Source organism: Oncorhynchus mykiss, chromosome 11 (genome assembly GCF_013265735.2).
Source record: "Oncorhynchus mykiss isolate Arlee chromosome 11, USDA_OmykA_1.1, whole genome shotgun sequence".
Taxonomy (NCBI): domain Eukaryota; kingdom Metazoa; phylum Chordata; class Actinopteri; order Salmoniformes; family Salmonidae; genus Oncorhynchus; species Oncorhynchus mykiss.
In genome coordinates, this window is record NC_048575.1 from 17152081 (window position 1) to 17173819 (window position 21739).

Consider the following 21739-nt stretch of genomic DNA (forward strand, 5'->3'; position numbering starts at 1 on the left):
AACAGGCTTCCAGCGAGGGCAATTTTGGTGCTTCACCATGTTTCATTGAAATGTACAGCTGTGTCATCCAGTGAAAGTTAACATTATATTTCCGAATGACATCCCCAAGAGGTTAAATATATACTGAAAACAATTGTGGTCCTAAAACGTAACCTTGAGGAATACCAAAATTAACAGTTGATTTGTCAGAGGACAAACCATTCACAGAGACAAACTGATATCTTTCCGACAGATGACAGAACTTGTGTAGACCAATTTGGGTTTCCAATCTCTCCAAAATAATGTGTTGATTGATGGTATCAAATGGTCTAGGAGCCCGAGGACAGATGCAGAGCCTATATAGTATAGTATATATCTGCATGATAAAGAGTTTTGCTAATCGCCCATGTCTCCTGTTTCTCTCTCTGCAGAGGTGTGAGCTTTGCCCCCACAAAGACGGCGCCCTCAAGAGGACTGATAACGGAGGTAAGAATCACCTATATGTCTGGGATAGGTGTGTTGTGAGTAGGGATGTGACAAATGGAAAAATGTTCTTAACGTTTAAACTGCCATTTTTATTGGCATTACGTTCGAAAAAGTAATACAATTCCATGTGAATTCACAATGCAGCTGCGGTGCTGCCAGGAATGGTTTGGGTCTCACTGTGTGTCCCTTACAGATGGTTAAAGGGGCTACACAGGATTTTTATATATAATTTTGCATTTCAATTTCAGAAAATGTCCATAATATATCTGCAGTAATAGTGGAATGATAGTCTTTCACGGTATTACTTACCCGCAAGTGTTGTGATTGGCTGTGATATTCGCCTATTGATTTCTCCCACCGGACCGGCATCTGACTTTGTGGCTATGCTATCTAGTGGAAATCGGGTCAAGCAGGCAATGTATAAATCGTTCTGTCATTTCCTGGTTGCTGCACTGTTTGCTCAATTTCAGTTTGTATGAGAAAGCCTACAATACTCAGTGCATGTTATGATTAACCATCTGTAAGGGACACACAGTGAGACCCAAACCATTGCTAGCAGCTCCGCAGGTTTTAGAGCTTTTTGAAGCTGGTGGACCAAAACTGAACGTGAAAGGCTCAAGTGCGAGTCTCCCCCATGTTCGATTCTCTGCCATTAGCACAGTTGAAAATGTGATGGAACCCTTTTAACTTGTATTCGGTACGTGGGAATTTAACCACAAAATGTATTTTTATGTCCACTACGCCATCACACACCGATGTTTATTCGCAAAAAGTAAATTTGATGGAAACATCTCTGGTGGGAAAATGTGCATATTGTTATCATGCAGATTTTAGAATATTTGCATGAAAATCTGTCTCAATTGGATGGAAACTTAGCTAGTGATGTTATTTTTTCCCTCGGTTGGGTTTAGTGCCTGGTCTTGTCCACTCTGTTCCAATGAGTCCTGCGTGGCATGTTGACATTGTAGAGGGAAATGGACATACGTGTTCCTGAGAGTCTTATCTCTCAGTGATGGGGTCATAATATTTTGTAGCTTAAACCATTCAAAAGATAGAGACACATTTGTAGGAAGAAAACAGAAACCTCTGTTTATTACAACCACCTCTAGCGGCCGCGGGAGGTTACTGACGTAACCCCGGTTCTATGAACCAAGCCCCTACTTTGGGGAAACACTGATATGAGCCTCCTTGATCTGAGTAATCCCATCAACTATTGACACACAGGCTGTTGGCCTCTAACAAGGTTCTGTGGTTAGCCAATGCTTATTTTGTCTCATTAATGGGATGTGTGCTGCCTGTTGTGTGTGTTTATGAGGGGGCGAGCCAGGCTTGGGTAAATAGGGCTGAGAGGAGGCTCCTCTCTGGGTTCACCAGGAGGTCACAGCGAAGACTGTAAACATGGATGGAACGTACACTATAAATACAAAAGTATGTGGACACCCCTTCAAATTAGTTGATTTGGCTATTTCAGCCACACCTGTTGCTGACTGGTGTATAAAATCGAGCACAGCCATGCAATTTCTATAGACAAATAATAGGCAGTAGAATGGCCTTACTGAAGAGCTCTGTTACTTTCAATGTGACACCATATGATGCCACCTTTCCAACAAGTCAGTAAGGCACATTTCTGCCCTAATAGAGCTGCCCGTGTCAACTGTAAGTGCTGTTATTGTGAAGTAGAAATGTCTAGGAGCAACAACGGCTCAGTATTGAAGTGGTATGCCACACAAGCTCACAGAAAGGGAAGGGGGATACCTAGTCAGTTGTACAACTGAATGCCTTCAACTGAAATGTGTCTTCCGTATTTAACTTCTCTAGGGTAGGGGGCAGCATTTGGAATTTTGGATGAAAAGCGTGCCCAAATTAAACTGCCTTCTACTCAGGCCGAAAAGATAGGATATGCATATAAGTAGTAGATTTGGATAGAAAACACTAAAGTTTCCAAAATGTTTAAAATAATGTCTGTGAGTATAACAGAACTGATTTGGCAGGCAAAAACCTGAGAAAAATCAATTTAGGAAGTAGGATTTTTTGTTGTTGTAGTTTTCTATTCAATGTCATTACAGTATCCATTGACTTAAGACTGACATGTTTCTATGAACTTTACGGATACTATTTGGATTTTTTTGTCTGCCTGTTGTGACTGCGTTTGAGCCTGTGGATTACTGAAGAAAAAATACTTTTTCGGATATAAAGAGACTTTATCGAAACAAAAGGAACATTTATTGAATAAATGAATGTCTTCTGAGTGCAACCAAATGAAGATCATCAAAGGTAAGTGATTAATTTTCTCTATTTCTGACTTGTGTTACTCTTCTAATTGGCTGGTTACTGTTTGTTATGATTTGTCTGCTGGGTTATGTTCTCAAATAATTGTAAGGTATGCTTTCGCCGTAAAGCATTTTTTAAATCTGACACCGTGGTTGGATTCACAAGAAGTTAATCTTTAATCCTATGTAAAATAGTTGTATCTTTTCTGAATTGTTATAATGAGTATTTCTGTATTTGAATTTGGAGCTCTGCAATCTCACAATGTTGGCCAGGTGGGACGCTAGCGTAGAGAGAGGTTAACCCAACTCCTCTGAATCAGAGAGATGCGGGGGCTGCCTTAAAACTTCTTATGGCTTAGATCCCGCTAACGGGATCGATATGACAACAGCTAGTGAAAGTGCAGGGCGCCAAATTCAAAACAACAGAAATCTCATAATTAAAATTCCTCAAACATACAAGTATTTTACACCATTTTAAAGATAAACGTGTTGATAATCCCACCACAGTGTCCGATTTCAAAAAGGCTTTACGACGAATGCACACCAAACGATTATGTTAGTCACAGAAAAACAGAGCCATTTTCCCAGCCAAACAGAGTCACAAAAAGCAGAAATAGAAATAATCACTAACCTTTGATCTTCATCAGATGACACTCATAGAACTTCATGTTACACAATACATGTATGTTTTGTTCAATAAAGTTCATATTTATATCCAAAAATCTCAGTTTACGTTGGCGCGTTACGTTCAGTAATGTTTTGCTTCCAAAGAGCAACATCAATTTACAGAAATACTCATCATAAATGTTGATGAAAATACAAGTGTTGTGCATGGAACTTTAGATACACTTATCCTTAATGCAACCGCTGTGTCAGATTTATAAAAAAAACTTTCCCAAAAAAGCACACCATGCAATAATCTGAGTACAGCGCTCAGACACAAAAACAAGCCATACAGATTCCCGCCATGTTGTGGAGTCAACAGAAGTCAGAAATAGCATTATAAATATTCACTTTGATGATCTTCATCAGAATGCACTCCCAGGAATCCCAGTTCCACAAATGTTTGATTTGTTCGATAAACTCCATAATTTATGTCCAAATACCTCCTTTTTGTTTGTGCGTTTAGTACACAATCCAAACTCACGAGGTGCGGGCAAGTCCAGGCAAAAGTTCAGACGAAAAGTCATATTACAGTTTGTAGAAACATGTCAAACGAAGTATAGAATCAATTTTTATGATGTTTTTATCATAAATGTTCAATAATGTTTCAACCGGAGAATTCCTTTGTAGAAATGCGATGGGACGCAGCTAACTCTCACATGAGCGCGCGTGATCAGCTCATGCCACTGGCAGAGCCCTGACTCAATCAGCTCTCATTCCACCCTCCTTCACAGTAGAAGCATCAAACAAGGTTCTAAAGACTGTTGACATCTAGTGGAACCCTTAGGAAGTGCAATATGACCCCATATATTTGATAGGCAATGACTTGAAAAACTACACACCTCAGATTTCCCACTTCCTGGTGGATTTTTCTCTCAGGTTTTTGCCTGCCATATGAGTTATGTTATACTCACAGACATCATGCAAACAGTTTTAGAAACTATATTTTATTTCTGCTATTTGTGTAGCGCCGGCTACGCTAATTATTTTGTTTACGTCGCCTTCAGGCATTTTGGGGTGTTGCATGCTATCAGATAATAGCTTCTCATGCTTTCGCCGAAAAGCATTTTAAAAATCTGACTTGTTGGCTAGATTCACAACGAGTGTAGCTTTAATTCAATACCCTGTATGTGTGTTTTAATGAACGTTTGAGTTTTAACGAGTACATTTAGCATTTAGCGTAGCGCATTTGCATTTCCAGGTGCCTACTTGAGACGTCTGCGTCTCAAGTAGGATCAACAGGTTAACACAGTGTCCAAAGAAGGGACAGATGTATACAGAATGGTGTTGTCTGTGTAGAGCTGGATCAGAGAATCACCCGCAGCAAGAGCGACATCATTGATTTATACAGAGAAATGAGTTGGCCCAAGAATTGAACCCTGTGGGACCCCCATAGAGACTGCCAGAGGTCCAGACAGCAGGCCCTCCAATTTGACACACTGAACTCTGTCAGAGAAGTAGTTGGTGAACCAGGTGAGGCAGCCATTCGAGAAACTAAGGCTGTTGTGTCTGCCGATAAGAATGCGGTGATTGACAGAGTCGAAAGCCTTGGCCAGGTCGATGAAGACGGCTGCACAGTACTGTTTTTAAAAAAAATCAATGGTGGTTATGATATGAGCGTGGCTGAGGTGCACCCGTGACCAGCTCGGAAACCAGATTGTATAGCGGAGAAGGTACGGTGGGATTCGAGATGGTCGGTGATCTGTTTGTTCACTTGGCTTTCGAAGACTTTAGAAAGGCAGGGCAGGATGGATATACAGTGGGGAGAACAAGTATTTGATACACTGCTGATTTTGCAGGTTTTCCTACTTACAAAGCATGTAGAGGTCTGTCATTTGTATCATAGGTACACTTCAACTGTGAGAGACATAATCTAAAACAAAAAATCTAGAAAATCACATTGTATGATTTTTAAGTAATTAATTTGCATGACATAAGTATTTGATACATCAGAAAAGCAGAACTTAATATTTGGTACAGAAACCTTTGTTTGCAATTACAGAGATCATACGTTTCCTGTAGTTCTTGACCAGGTTTGCACACACTGCAGCAGGGATTTTGGCCCACTCCTCCATACAGACCTTCTCCAGATCCTTCAGGTTTCGGGGCTGTCGCTGGGCAATACAGACTTTCAGCTCCCTCCAAACATTTTCTATTGGGTTCAGCTCTGGAGACTGGCTAGGCCACTCCAGGACCTTGAGAAGCTTCTTACGGAGCCACTCCTTAGTTGCCCTGGCTGTGTGTTTTGGGTCGTTGTCATGTTGGAAGACCCAGCCACGACCCATCTTCAATGCTCTTACTGAGGGAAGGAGGTTGTTGGCCAAGATCACGCGATACATGGGCCCATCCTCCCCTCAATACGGTGCAGTCGTCCTGTCCCCTTTGCAGAAAAGCATCCCCAAAGAATGATGTTTCCACCTCCATGCTTCACGGTTGGGATGGTGTTCTTGGGGTTGTACTCATCCTTCTTCTTCCTCCAAACACGGCGAGTGGAGTTTAGACCAAAAAGCTCTATTTTTGTCTCATCAGACCACATGACCTTCTCCCATTCCTCCTCTGGATCATCCAGATGGTAATTGGCAAACTTCAGACGGGCCTGGACATGCGCTGGCTTGAGCAGGGGGACCTTGCGTGCGCTGCAGGATTTTAATCCATGACGGCGTAGTGTGTTACTAATGGTTTTCTTTGAGACTGTGGTCCAACTCTCTTCAGGTCATTGACCAGGTCCTGCCGCGTAGTTCTGGGCTGATCCCTCACCTTCCTCATGATCATGGTGCCCCACGAGCTTCTCACCAAGCTTCTTGCCTATTGTCCTGTAGCCCATCCCAGCCTTGTGCAGGTCTACAATTTATCCCTGATGTCCTTACACAGCTCTCTGGTCTTGGCCATTGTGGAGAGGTTGGAGCTCTGTTTGATTGAGTGTGTGGACAGGTGTCTTTTATACAGGTAACGACTTCAAACAGGTGCAGTTAATACATGGTAATGAGTGGAGAAAAGGAGGGCTTCTTAAAGAAAAACTAACAGGTCTGTGAGAGCTGAAATTTTTACTGGTTGGTAGGTGATCAAATACTTACAGTGGGGCAAAAAAGTATTTAGTCAGCCACCAATTGTGCAAGTTCTCCCACTTAAAAATATGAGAGAGGCTTGTAATTTTCATTATAGGTACACTTCAACTATGACAAACAAAATGAGAAAAAAATATCCAGAAAATCACATTATAGTATTTTTAATGAATTTATTTGCAAATTATGGTGGAAAATAAGTATTTGGTCAATAACAAAAGTTTATCTCAATACTTTGTTATATACCCTTTGTTGGCAATGACAGAGGTCAAACGTTTTCTGTAAGTCTTCACAAGGTTTTCACACACTGTTGCTGGTATTTTGGCCCATTCCTCCATGCAGATCTCCTCTAGAGCAGTGATGTTTTGGGGCTGTTGCTGGGCAACACGCTTTCAACTCCCTCCAAATATTTTCTATGGGGTTGAGATCTGGAGACTGGCTAGGCCACTCCAGGGCCTTGAAATGCTTCTTACGAAGCCACTCCTTCGTAGCCTGGGCGGTATGTTTGGGATCATTGTCATGCTGAAAGACCCAGCCACGTTTCATCTTCAATGCCCTTGCTGATGGAAGGAGGTTTTCACTCAAAATCTCACGATACATGGCCCCATTCATTCTTTCCTTTACACTGATCAGTCGTCCTGGTCCCTTTGCAGAAAAACAGCCCCAAAGCATGATGTTTCCACCCCCATGCTTCACAGTAGGTATGATGTTCTTTGGATGCAACTCAGCATTCTTTGTCCTCCAAACACGACGAGTTGAGTTTTTACCAAAATGTTCTATTTTGGTTTCATCTGACCATATGACATTCTCCCAATCTTCTTATGGATCATCCAAATGCTCTCTAGCAAACTTCAGACGGGCCTGGACATGTACTGGCTTAAGCAGGGGGACACTTCTGGCACTGCAGGATTTGAGTCCCTGGCGGCGTAGTGTGTTACTGATGGTAGGCTTGGTTACTTTGGTCCCAGCTCTCTGCAGGTCATTCACTAGGTCCCCCCGTGTGGTTCTGGGATTTTTGCTCACCGTTCTTATGATAATTTTGACCCCACGGGGTGAGATCTTGCGTGGAGCCCCAGATCGAGGGAGATTATCAGTGGTCTTGTATGTCTTCCATTTCCTAATAATTGCTCCCACAGTTGATTTCTTCAAACCAAGCTGCTTACCTATTGCAGATTCAGTCTTCCCAGCCTGGCGCAGGTCTACAATTTTGTTTCTGGTGTCCTTTGACAGCTCTTTGGTCTTGGCCATAGTGGAGTTTGGAGTGTGACTGTTTGAGGTCCACAACAGGTGTCTTTTATACTGATAACAAGGTCAAACAGGTGCCATTAATACAGGTAACGAGGGGAGGACAGAGGAGCCTCTTAAAGAAGAAGTTACAGGTCTGTGAGAGCCAGAAATCTTGCTTGTTTGTAGGTGACCAAATACTTATTTTCCACCATAATTTGCAAATAAATTCATTAAAAATCCTACAATGTGATTTTCAGGATTTATTTTCTCTCATTTTTTCTGTCATTGTTGAAGTGTACCTATGATGAAAATTACAGGCCTCTCTCATCTTTTTAAGTGGGAGAACTTGCACAATTGGTGGCTGACTAAATACTTTTTTGCCCCACTGTATGTCATGCAATAAAATGCAAATTAATTACTTAATTACAGATTTTCTGGATTTTTGTTTTAGATTTCGTCTCTCTCAGTTGAAGTGTACCTATGATATTACAGACCTCTACATGCTTTGTAAGTAGGAAAACATGCAGTGTATCAAATACTTGTTCTCCCCACTGTAGGTCTGTAACAGTTTGGGTCTAGTGTCTCCCCCTAAGAAGAGGGGGATGACCGTGGTCGCTTTCCAGTCTTTAGGAATCTGACGATACGAAAGAGGGGTTGAACAGGCTAGGGTTACGACAATGGCGGCGGATAATTTTAGGAAGAGAGGGTCCAGATTGTCTAGCCCAGCTGATTTGTAGGGATCCAGATTCTGCAGCTCTTTCAGGACTTCATCTGTCTGAATGTGGGTGAAGGAGAAGCGGGGGGGGGGGCTTTGGCCAGTTGCTGCAGGGGGTGCAGAGCTGTTAACCGGGGTTGGGGTAGCCAGGTGGAAAGCGTGGCCAGCCGTAGAGAAATGTTTATTGAAATTCTCTATTGTGGCTTTATCGGTGGTGACAGTGTTTCCTAGCCTCAGTGCAGTGGGCAGCTGAGAGGAGGTACTCTTGTTCTCCATGGACTTTAGTGTCCCAAAACTTTTTGGAATTAGTGCTGCAGGATGCAAATTTCTGTTTGTGTGTATGGAGACTATGGTTTTATGGCCCTGTTTTATAGTCCTCTGCCAGATTCTTGGAGGGACTTCAAAACAACATCCCCTTTTACACCCTCTTTCTCCTCCATCTCTTCTCCTCCCCCTCTCATTCCCTGTGTCCACCCCGGCTAGGTCAAAGGCAGGGCAGGGGTTCAACTGTAAGTTGAATCTTATTGTTGTTCCTGGAATAGAGAGAGAACGGAGGGAGGGAGATACTATTCACCACCATCTGACTTGTCATTCAACTGGCCCACTGCCCATTCCTGCTCAAGTTCGTCAGCTACCTTTCCCACTAACACGATTGAATTGGAAAGGGATTTGTGTGGGTGTGTGTTTGAATAGGTAATAGTGTGTGGGCTGATGTTTGTTCTCTGTGTGTTTTTATAGGTTGGGCCCATGTGGTGTGTGCCCTCTACATCCCAGAAGTGGAGTTTGCTAATGTCTCCACCATGGAACCCATCGTACTGCAGTCTGTACCCCACGATCGCTACAACAAGGTACACATACTTCAATCTGTCTGTTTGTGTCCCTACATTTCTGTGTGTGACTGTTTTTTCCTCTGTGTGTGTGTGTGTGTGTGTAGAAGTGTTATATCTGTGAGGACCAGGGCAGAGAGAGTAAAGCTGCCACCGGAGCCTGCATGACCTGTAACAAGCATGGCTGCCGACAAGCCTTCCATGTCACATGGTGAGCCAGAGCCACATTCAAATACCTACATCTTCATTAACGCATGTTTACATTGTGAGCTTCATTCAAATACCTACAATTTGTATGTAATATTCACTGACTGTCACTGTACAAAACATTATGAACACAGAGCCCTCAGAGCAGCCTCAATTCGTTGAGGCGTGGACTCTAAGGTGTCGAAAGCGTTCCACAGGGATGCTGGCCCATGTTGACTCCAATGCTTCCTATAAGTTGGCTGGATGTCTGTTGGGTGGGGGATCATTCTTCATACACACAGGAAACTGTTGAGCGTGAAAAACCCAGCAGCATTCCAGTTCTTGATACACTCGAACTGGTCCGCCTGGAATCTACTACCATACCCCGTCCCAAGGCACAATCTTTTGTTTTGCCCATTCACCTTCTGAATGGCACATATACTCGATCCATGTCTGAATTGTCTCAAGGCTTATAAATCCTTCTTTCACCTGTCTCCATCCCTTCATCTACATCTATTGGACAAGTTCCATCAATGAGGGATCATAGCTTTCACCTGGATTCACATGGTCATTCTGTCATAGAAAGAGCAGGACCTCCTAATTATTATTTTTTTGTACCTTTATTTATCCAGATTTTTTTATTTGTTTTATTTCACCTTTATTTAACCAGGTAGGCAAGTTGAGAACAAGTTCTCATTTACAATTGCGACCTGGCCAAGATAAAGCAAAGCAGTTCGACACATACAACGACACAGAGTTACACATGGAGTAAAAACAAACATACAGTCAATAATACAGTATAAACAAGTCTATATACGATGTGAGCAAATGAGGTGAGATAAGAGAGGTAAAGGCAAAAAAAAGGCCATGGTGTCAAAGTAAATACAATATAGCAAGTAAAACACTGGAATGGTAGATTTGCAGTGGAAGAATGTGCAAAGTAGAAATAAAAATAATGGGGTGCAAAGGAGCAAAATAAATAAATAAAATAAATACAGTAGGGAGAGAGGTAGTTGTTTGGGCTAAATTATAGGTGGGCTATGTACAGGTGCAGTAATCTGTGAGCTGCTCTGACAGCTGGTGCTTAAAGCTAGTGAGGGAGATAAGTGTTTCCAGTTTCAGAAATGTTTGTAGTTCGTTCCAGTCATTGGCAGTAGAGAACTGGAAGGAGAGGCGGCCAAAGAAAGAATTGGTTTTGGGGGTGACCAGAGAGATATACCTGCTGGAGCGTGTGCTACAGGTGGGTGATGCTATGGGGACCAGCGAGCTGAGATAAGGGGGGACTTTAACTAGCAGGGTCTTGTAGATGACATGGAGCCAGTGGGTTTGGCGACAAGTATGAAGCGAGGGCCAGCCAACGAGAGCGTACAGGTCGCAATGGTGGGTAGTATATGGGGCTTTGGTGACAAAATGGATGGCACTGTGATAGACTGCATCCAATTTGTTGAGTAGGGTATTGGAGGCTATTTTGTAAAAGACATCGCCGAAGTCGAGGATTGGTAGGATGGTCAGTTTTACAAGGGTATGTTTGGCAGCATGAGTGAAGGATGCTTTGTTGCGAAATAGGAAGCCAATTCTAGATTTAACTTTGGATTGGAGATGTTTGATGTGGGTATGGAAGGAGAGTTTACAGTCTAACCAGACACCTAGGAATTTGTAGTTGTCCAGTTATTCTAAGTCAGAGCCGTCCAGAGTAGTGATGTTGGACAGGCAGGCAGGTGTAGGCAGCGATCGGTTGAAGAGCATGCATTTAATTTTACTTGTATTTAAGAGCAATTGGAGGCCACAGAAGGAGAGTTGTATGGCATTGAAGCTTGCCTTCAGGGTTGTAAACACAGTGTCCAAAGAAGGGCCAGAAGTATACAGAATGGTGTCGTCTGCGTAGAGGTGGAATAGAGACTCACCAGCAGCAAGAGCAACATCATTGATGTATACAGAGAAGAGCGTCAGTCCAAGAATTGAACCCTGTGGCACCCCCATAGAGACTGCCAGAGGTTTGGACAACAGACTCTCCGATTTGACACACTGAACTCTATCAAAGAAGTAGTTGGTGAACCAGTCGAGGCAATCATTTGAGAAACCAAGGCTGTCAAGTCTGCAGATGAGGATGTGGTGATTGACAGAGTTAAAAGCCTTGGCCAGATCAATGAATACGGCTGCCCAGTAATGTTTCTTATCGATGGCGGTTAAGATATCGTTTAGGACCTTGAGCGTGGCTGAGGTGCACCCATGACCAGCTCTGCAGCCAGATTGCATAGCAGAGAGGGTATGGTGAGATTCGAAATGGTCGGTAATCTGTTTGTTGACTTGGCTTTCGAAGACCTTAGAAAGGCAGGGTAGGATAGATATAGGTCTGTAGCAGTTTGGATCAAGAGTGTCCCTCCCTTTTGAAGAGGGGGATGACCGCAGCTGCTTTCCAATCTTTGGGAATCTCAGACGATATGAAAGAGAGGTTGAACAGGCTAGTAATAGGGGTGGCAACAATTTCGGGAGATAATTTTAGAAAGAAAGGGTCCAGATTGTCTAGCCCGGCTGATTTGTAGGGGTCCAGATTTTGCAGCTCTTTCAGAACATCAGCTGACTGGGTTTGGGAGAAGGAGAAATGGGGAAGGCTTGGGCGAGTTGCTGTGGGGGGTGCAGTGCTGTTGACCGGGGTAGGGGTAGCCAGGTGGAAAGCATGGCCAGCCGTAGAAAAATGCTTATTGAAATTCTCAATTCTAGTGGATTTATCAGTGGTGACAGTGTTTCCTATCTTCAGTGCAGTGGGCAGCTGGGAGGAGGTGTTCTTATTCTCCATGGACTTTACAGTGTCCCATAACTTTTTTCAGTTAGTGTTGCTGGAAACAAATTTCTCCTTGAAAAAGCTAGCCTTGGCTTTTCTAACTGCCTGTGTATAATGGTTTCTAGCTTCCCTGAAAAGCTGCATATCACGGGGGCTGTTTGATGCTAAATCAGAACGCCATAGGATTAGGATTAGATTAGTCTCATTGAGATAAAATCTATTTTTCAAGAGAGACCTGGTCCAACCAAGACAGCAGCGGAGGGGACAATGTTTTGAGACAAATATCAGACATTCTGTAACAACTTCCAGACATATACACCATAAAAGAACACGTTTTGATGTAGACACGCCAACATTTCAATTGCAGAAACACATACAGACGTCATGGATAAATCAATCATATGTACAGCTACATCAAGTCCTAATGACAATCACATTCCTCCTAATGTTTTGTACACTCAGTGTATATCATCTTTAGTCTCTTATGTCTTTTCCTTTCACTTTTCTCTCTATCCCCTTCTCTCTCTTGATACATATTCTCTCTCCTCTCCTCAGTGCCCAGTTTGCTGGGTTGTTGTGTGAGGAGCAAGGGTCGGACGCAGACAACGTCAAATACTGTGGCTACTGCAAGTACCACTACAGCAAACTGGTAAGATCTCTCTCTCTGTATTCTGTTGTACTTTTCTAACGTTCTTACTGTGCTGGGGGAAGAAGAGTGGTCTTATCTCAAAAACTTGGAATCTAGTTTTTCTTCCCAACCCTCTGTCTGTCAGAACAAAAACTGTAAGCTTTTTGAAGGCCTGCACTTCCTCTACACACACTGGCACTCCACGCCATGGACACACACACATACACACTGGCATTCCACGCCATGGACACACACACACACACACACACACACACTGGCATTCCACGCCATGGACACACACACACTGGCACTCTACGCCATGGACACACACACACTGGCACTCTACGCCATGGACACACACACTGGGAAATACCTTTCCTTTCTTAAATGACTTGACATTCTTCTCTGCCAATTACAACTGCTGAAATTGGAGCCATCCGTTCGTCTCTACCTCTAGCCCCTTTCTCTATCCCTCCAACCACCAACCCATTCCCTCTCTCCTTTTTCACCCCTCTCCTCTTTCCCCCTCTCCAGCACTTCTCTCTCCCCCACCCCTCTCTCTCCTCCAGCCCCACTGTCTCCCTCGCCCATCAACCCCCATCTAATCAGCATTGCCTCCCAGGCCTTTTGTCCCCTCCACCCCCTCCTCTTTGTGTGCTAAGCCCATGCTGGGTTAGAATTTGGGGGCTGGGAGAGGGTGAGGGGTACTGGGGTTAGGGTTACAAGTGGGCAAAGAGATGCTTTCCAATTCACATAAGTACACACCATTCCACACAGACATCGTATAAATGCTTTCACTTACATACACTTTCTCCCTCTCTCTTTACCTCTTTCACTCACTCAGAGCTTTTTGGAGCTAGAGCCCCTGCTGTGTTGCAGATTTTGTGCTCCTCCCCTACATCCGTCAGGGGGGAAAATACACACACACACACACTTTTCCCCCCTGGGTTATTAAACAACTAATTGACCGACGTCGGTTCAATTACTCGAATTCCATTCCATTTTTTGGGGCGGGTGAGCTCAACGCACAATTCTGTATTGAGAAATCAAATCAAGAACTATGTGGGATCCTGGGCTGAAGAGTTGTATTTTTCATTAGGCAAATATTCTACCTAGTTCAGAGGAGAAACATGGTAATTAACTACAATGACCATAATCCATTGCGCCTGTTCTTTCCCGGCTTGGACAGAGACGCATAGCCTACACACAGACCACATGGGAGAGGAATAAACACAACGACAAGAGGGATAGAGGTAGTTCTGCTCGATTGATAGTTGTAGTAGTTGGTAATAAGCAGTCTTGAAAGTATGCCTTATTTACTTTGAAGAACTGGTAAAATGATTTTGTCACACAGTGCTTCAGCTTACTTAGACAGCTACTAGTTATAGCCAGTTAGCTGCTTGCCTAGCTAAATTGGTCAAAGACCCTACCATATGGGGAGCACAGATAAGATGGTTGGTTGTCTGGCTGCTACTGCCTGAGCAGAGATGGGATGATGCATTTAACCTCTTCGAGCTACCCCCCTACTTTTTTCAATTTCTGCTTGAAGACATACCCAAATCTAACTGACTGTAGCTCAGGCACAGAACCAAGGATATAGGAAAAACTCCCTAGAAAGGCCAAAACCTAGGAAGAAACCTAGAGCGGAACCAGGCTATGAGGGGTGGCCAGTCCTCTTCTGGCTGTGCTGGGTGGAGATTATAACAGAACATGGCCGGGATTTTCAAACGTTCATAAATAACCAGCAGGGCCAAATAATAATAATCACAGTAGTTGTAGAGGATGCAGCAGGACAGCACCTCAAGAGTAAATATGAACAGTTTAGGGTTCCATAGCCGCAGGCAGAACAGTTGAAACTGGAACAGCAGCAAGGCCAGGTGGACTGGGGACAGCAAGGAGTCATCATGCCAGGTAGTCCTGACGCATGGTCCTAGGGATCAGGTCCTCCGAGAGAGAGAAAGAGAGAATTAGAGATAGTAAACTTAAATTCACACAGGATACCTGATAAGACAGAAGTACTCCAGATATAACAAACTGACCCTAGCCCCCCGACACATAAACTACTGCAGCATAAATACTGGAGGCTGAGACAGGAGGGGTCAGGAGACACTGTGGCCCCATCCGATGAGACCCCCGGACAGGGCCAAACAGGAAGGATATAACCCCACCCACTTTGCCAAAGCTCTGCACAATATTGTGCTGCTGATACCAGGTGCCATAGCAGTCTCTTTCTGCTGTAAAGTGAGTATCAACAGGTATAATAAACAGATTATGAGTACAGAGAACATAAGATTGAATATATTATTATAGACCTGCTAGATCTACTGTCTCTTTTATATTATGACGTTTCAGTTAGATCTACTGTCTCTATTATATTATGACAGACCAGCTAGATCTACTGTCTTTATTATATCACAACAGACCAGCTGCATCTACTGTCTCCATTTCACTTTGGCCATTGTTGTGGGCCTGCCCTCCCCTCAACAGCCTCAAATAGGCTATTTCATGTGGGTTGGGGTGGGGCGGCAGACACACGCATCTCACATTTCATTGCATTACATTTTTATATATTGCTTCTAAAATAAAAATAAATCACAAATTATATTTTATATTATTAATTTCAAACAAGGGCATTAGCATGAGAAGAACTTACCAGTCCAAAACATGTCCTCTCCATTCAAAAAATATTCCTCCACTTGGGAATCGCTAAATGAATCGTCCTACAACAATCTCTGTCTCACTTTTCCAATCAATTTCTTCTAAAATTGTGTGTACACCTGTATATCTAGACTTCGATTTAGCTTTCCCTGACTTAGTCGCCATAGTGATTGATATATAAACAGCTGAATCTGCGCGTTTACCAAACAATGCTGTGCGTAATATGCATAGCTCCTTCCAGTATAAAACTTCAATAGCAAATGACTCTCTTTACGCTGGAGTTTACTACGTGGGTTGGTCTTCCAACACATAACCATTGCATATTGGCGTTTACCTCAGCTTATTGGCTATCTACCCAGCTAGATTTCAAGACGATCAGTGGCCATTGGGTTAAAATACTGTCAATCAACGAAACAGTGGTCATATCATTGGTGCACAGTGATGTCATTACTTGTTGTCTTCAAATCGGTGTCTTTCAGTCACTATGTCCCGCGAAATGGCCCATCAGGTTTGGTTGTGTTACAAACAAACCAGTTGATTGCAATGAAACCAAACATGACTGGAAAGGTCACGTTTTGTGTGGGTATTTACCCTCGATTGTGTCGTCGAAAATGGAATGAGACGGAATTCACGACACAAGCGGTTCACAAAATGTTTTGTGTTAGGCTATAAAAACGGATTTTATCAAACAAACGATAATTCATTGTGTAACAATGAGCATTGGGATTGCATACAGATGAATATCGGCAAAGGTAAACAATTTATTTTAATGCAGTTTGTTATTTTGTTAGCCTGTGCTGGTTGAAATATATTTTTTTTCATGGGGCTCTATCCTCAGATAATCGCATCGTATTCTTTCGCAGTAAATCCTTTTTTAAATCTGACAACGCAGTTGGATTAGCAAGATTCTAGGCTTTCGATACATGAGAGACACTTGTATTTTCATGAATGTTTAATATGACTATTTATGTAGCGATCACCATATGTTGTGGAATTTCAGCCCGCTACCGGGTTCCGTACGCAGAGAGATTAAGGAATGAAAAATAATAGTCATCAATAAAAGCTAAGTAATATACACAACTGAAATATTTATTATTACATAGGAATTTCCTCTTTTTCTATTGATGTCTACCCAATGTGGACCAGACAGAGACAATGGAATGTTTTGTCAATCGAATGTTGACCATTTTTTGCTTTGGAATTTCCATTAAAAAGCTCATAATTTTAATGTCTTTATTTCATAATGCATTTAATGTGTAAAAAAAACAACTACACTAAATCGAAAACCTCAATTTATTTTTTAATAACTGAACCGGAACCCGAACCATCCTCAAAAAGCAATAATTGCTCAGCACACACACACGCACAAAAATAAATGCTTGTAGTTCTATTGAACCTGTGGAATGGCTTTGTATATGGCCTGATGTAATTAGGCTGGTACAGCATAGAGGAGATGAGAAACGCATGAGGAATAAAGGACAGACAAACCAATGTTATTAGAAGGGCGCTACATGGGTTGATGAGTGACATTTACTGGTTTTGTCTTCTTGTTGGGACTAGTGACATTTTGATGTTTTGAGATTAATACTCCTCTTTGTGGTCAACAATAATGTTGGTGTTTTTATTTATTTATTTTGGTGCCTTTTACCCATTTTTCTCCCCAATTTCGTGATATCCAGTTGGTAGTTACAATCTTGTCCCATCGCTGCAACTCCCGTACGGACTCGGGAGAGGCGAAGGTCGAGAGCCATGCGTCCTCCGAAACACGACCCCGCCAAGCCGCACTGCTTCTTAACACACTGCCCGCTTAACCCGGAAGCCAGCGCACCAATGTGTCGGAGGAAACGCTGTTCAGCTTGCGACCGAAGTCAGCGCGTATGCGCCAGGCCCCCACAAGGAGTCGCTAGAGTGCGATGGGACTTGGACATCCCAGCCGGCCAAACCCTCCCCTAACCCAGAAAACGCTGGGCCAATTGTGCGCCGCCTCATGGGTCTCCCGGTAGCGACACAGCCCGGGATCGAACCCGTATCTGTAGTGACTCCTCCAGCACTGCGATGCCGTGCCTTAGACAGCTGCGCCACTCGGGAGGCTTGATTCATGTTTTCTTACAGTAGACAAGAATAGGTTGTTTGTTTTCATTGGATAGATTGGTGGTAAATCTAATCATCTTGAAATAGTCTGTTGCTGATAAATTGCTTCTGAGGTAGAACAGGGGAAGGGTCCCGGTTCTATGGTATAGAACGAGGTGCATTTATTTGACTGTGTCATGAAATGGTGATTTGGAGCAGTCGTTTTTTGATTGTGCATCAGTCTTTGTTAATATTTTTGTTTTACTATGTTAAATAAACCCTATATTTAGCTTTTATTTATTTATTAATTTGGTCTTTATTTAACATAGGTCTTCTGTCCGTCTACTTTTTAGTAATTAAAAAAAATAGCTTTCATGTATTTATATAGCTTGGGTCTACTCTAGTAACGTGAAGTTCCTCTCTACCTTTTAGCGAAGGAGCAGGGCCCGAGGTAGTAGGGCTCAGAGCCTTAGTGACTCTTCCTCTCAGTGTTCGGATAAACTCCTTGACCACCAAGACGACAAGGTAAGGTGGCCCCAACATCTAGTATCTCTATTTCTACGTGACTGTGACGGACACAGCAACCATACGCCCTCTCTGAACACACACACACACACACACACACACACACACACACACACACACACATTGTAGATGGAGGGAACTACACACAGCACAGAGACACAGCTAAGGATAGAAATGCCCTAGCTAATTTAGTTGGCTTGAGTGAGTTTATGTCTTAGGTCAGGGATGTCAAACATTTAGCGGTTGTTTGCGGGTTCACAGCGAAGCTAAAATACATTCTCATGAACACTGGGACCAAATGACACCAGTCGGTAGGCCCATGGTACATGTCTTCACTTAGTTTGAGAAAAGCTAAGTGATTGGTCAAAAGATGGCAAAAAAGTAGTAAAGGTATGTGTCCATTTAAACCACTGTAAATCCACTCCATTAGTGCCCTTTCAACTTGAAAATTGTCATAGATATCATGGACGTCCCTAAAATGAATCACACAGAATTTGGTATTGATATCTTTAAAAAACTAACTATTAACAACTCATTGTTTGAATATGTAACGCTATTGCTCAAAATTATCTGCAATCATCTTCTCATGAACCATACGTCAGACTCTACATCAGTCTTTAATGTTTTAGATTTTTTTATTTATTATGCATTCAAATATACCTAACAGATGCACGTTAGGACATATGCTAGCTAAAAATACTTTAAAGATATTGTTCTCATTAACCATTTTAGAGCGGCAAGTAGCCTAGTGGTTAAATTAAAAAACAAATCAATCAGGTTGACTCCAGATTTGGTATATCGAAAAACTATCATGTAGTAACCAAAAAAGTGTTCAACAAATCAAAATATATTTTATATTTGAGATTCTTCAAAGTAGCCACAGCTTTGCCTTGATGACTGCTTTGTACACTCTTGGCATTCTGTCAATCAGCTTCATGAGCTAGTCACCTGGATTGCATTTCAATTAACAGGTATTTCTTGTTAAAAGCTAATTTGTGGAATTTCTTTCCTTAATGCATTTGAGCCAATCAGTTGTGTTGTGACAAGGTAGGGGTGGTAAAAATACCAAATCCATATTATGGCAAGAACACCTCAAATAAGCAAAGAGAAATGACAGTCCATCATTACTTTAAGACATGAAGGTCAGTGAATCCAGAAAATCTCAAGAACTTTGAAAGTTTCTTCAAGTGCAGTCGCAAAAACCATCAAGCAATATGATGAAACTGGCTCTCATGAGGACCGCCACAGGAATGGAAGACCCAAAGTTACCTCTACTGCAGAGGATAATTTATTAGTTTCCCGCCTCAGAAATTGTAGCTCAAATAAATGCTTCTCAGAGTTCAAGTAACACACTTCTCAACATCAACTGTTCAGAGGAGACTGCGTGAATCAGACCTTCATAGTCGAATACTGCAAAGAAACCACTACTAAAGGACACCAATTTTGAAGAGAATTGCTTGGGCCAAGAAACACAAACAACGGACATTAGACCGGTGGAAATCTGTTCTTTGGTCTGAGGAGTCCAAATTTGAGGTTTTTGGTTCCAACCTCCGTGTCTTTGTGTTGTTCCCACCGTGAAGCAGAGAGGAGGTGGTGTAATTATGTGGGGGTGCTTTTCTGGTGACAGTCTGATTTATTTAGAATTCAATGCACACTTACCCCACATGGCTACCACAGCATTCTGCAGCGATATGCCATCCCATCTGGTTTGGGCTTAATGGGACTATCATTTGTTTTTCAGTAGAAGAATGACCCAAAACACACCCCGGGCTGTGGAATGGCTATTTGATGGAGTGCTGCATCAGATGACCTGGTTTCCACAATCACCTGACCTCAACCCAATTAAGGTGGTTTGGGATGAGTTGGACCGCAGAGTTAAGGAAAAGCAGCCAACGAGTGCTCAGCATATGTGGGAACTCCTTCAAGACTTTTGGAAAAGCATTCCAGGTGAAGCTGGTTGAGAGAATGCCAAGAGTGTGCAAAGCTGTCATCAAGTCAGTTGCTATTTGAAGAATCTAAGATATAAAATATATTTTAATTTAACACCTTTTTGGTTACTACATGATTCCATATGTGTTATTTCATAGTGTTGATGTCTTCACTATTATTCTACAATGTAGAAGATAGTACAAATAAAGAAAACCCTTGAATGAGTAGGTGTGTTCTTTCTTTTGACGTGTGTGTGTGTTCAGTGTATTTATTTTTTCCCCCAGAGAAAAACGATCTCGTTAAACATTGAAATGACAAAATCCAATTTGAAACTGTCTAGAAGTTATAATGGACCTACAATTATAGTCTCCTCTGTCCAACTTAGTAACAGTGATCGAAGCAAAAGCTAGACAGTCAGGGAGCATCAAACATTACAAAGCGATGGATAGAGCACATTTTGTTTTCATATTAACGGTAAAGAAATATATATAATGTACGTGCGGCCTTCTGGGGGAAAATGTGTTTGACACCCTTGTCCTAGGTCCTTAGAATGATTGTGAGACACCAGGGATCTCGGTCTCAAACCAACACTTTATAAACCAGTCAGAGTTAATCAGTCACGGTCCTGTTTGTGACATACACTCATCCGACTATGCCACTACTGTGAGAGAGAGCGTATGGTTTTCTGTCCAGCGTTAGCGATTCTCAATTCTGGCAATGGGCCTGTTCTAATACCTTACACATGCATCCTTCCTTCCTTAGTTACCACTGATCTTACATGACATTGTAGGTGTAATCACCTATCCAACCATATTAGATCAGTGATTACATATAGGAAGGAAAAAAGGAAAGTGCATGGTTAAAGGTAGACCCAGGCATATGACATCTTTGTTTACGGTATGGGGAGTTCCTGCTTCCAACAAACATTTAAACTGCAGAGAATGCCTCTGTTGGGTATCACATCAAGTGAGAGAGGGCCCGAAATGATCTTCGGTCGATAAGAATTTAGTTGTTAATGGCTGTAAGCAGGATGTTGCTCCACTATCTTTGATGTCATGTTTCTGAGCTCACCTTTTTAAGGTTTATGAACAGGACCATGGTCTCTGGCCATGTATCCTCTTCTTTTATGACATTAGGGGAAGTCACCCACTCCATCAGTCTGTTTCCCTCACCCGATTGACCCACTCCTTGTTGCTTCACCTCATTGTGTTTTTCTGATTGGATAATGTGCCTGTAGTCCACTGCCTGCTTTTTTTGTATTTCAGTTGTAGGTCGTTTTTTTATTGTATTCTTTTTGGACTGCAAAAGCCAATTTGATTTTCTGAACTTTTTTTTTTGAGATCTTGAGTTTTTAGCTAACATTGTCACGATACCATGTGAGTGCCTTGAGCATTCTCCTGTATTACATTGTCAGTCAACTGGAATATGACTCATGCTGTAACTCAGTTTTTTTTGGGATGATACTTTTAATGAAGCATTGAGGATGGTGTGTGTGCGTGTGAAAAAAGCAGAGTTAACACATTTGTCTTGTTCCCTTCCTTGCCCTGGCTTTTGTCACACAGCCTGATTTGCATTAGCAAGAGGACCCATCCCCCTCCCTCCTACCCCCTACACATTCCAGGGTCAGGGGTCAGAAGGCTCAGATCTGTGTGTGTGTGTGTGTGTGTGCGTGCGCGTGTGTGTGTGCGCGCGCGCCTACCTATTTCCAAACCCTGCAGCCAAATAACAAGGG

At 42.6% G+C, this 21739-nt stretch overlaps 1 protein-coding gene across 6 annotated transcripts in view; it reads left to right on the forward strand.

Moving 5' to 3' along the window:
• The window catches only part of mllt10 (MLLT10 histone lysine methyltransferase DOT1L cofactor), an 83367-nt gene that overhangs the window by 23654 nt on the left and 37974 nt on the right, over positions 1-21739 (forward strand). For 5 of the 6 annotated variants that reach the window (XM_036935078.1, XM_036935077.1, XM_036935079.1 and 2 more), the window contains 5 exons: positions 411-465; positions 9141-9250; positions 9337-9440; positions 12753-12846; positions 17986-18078. In XM_036935078.1, the coding sequence (XP_036790973.1) occupies positions 411-465; positions 9141-9250; positions 9337-9440; positions 12753-12846; positions 17986-18078 (456 nt within the window). The remainder of the gene's footprint in view (positions 1-410; positions 466-9140; positions 9251-9336; positions 9441-12752; positions 12847-17985; positions 18079-21739) is intronic. The other variant, XM_036935082.1, reaches the window with a different exon arrangement.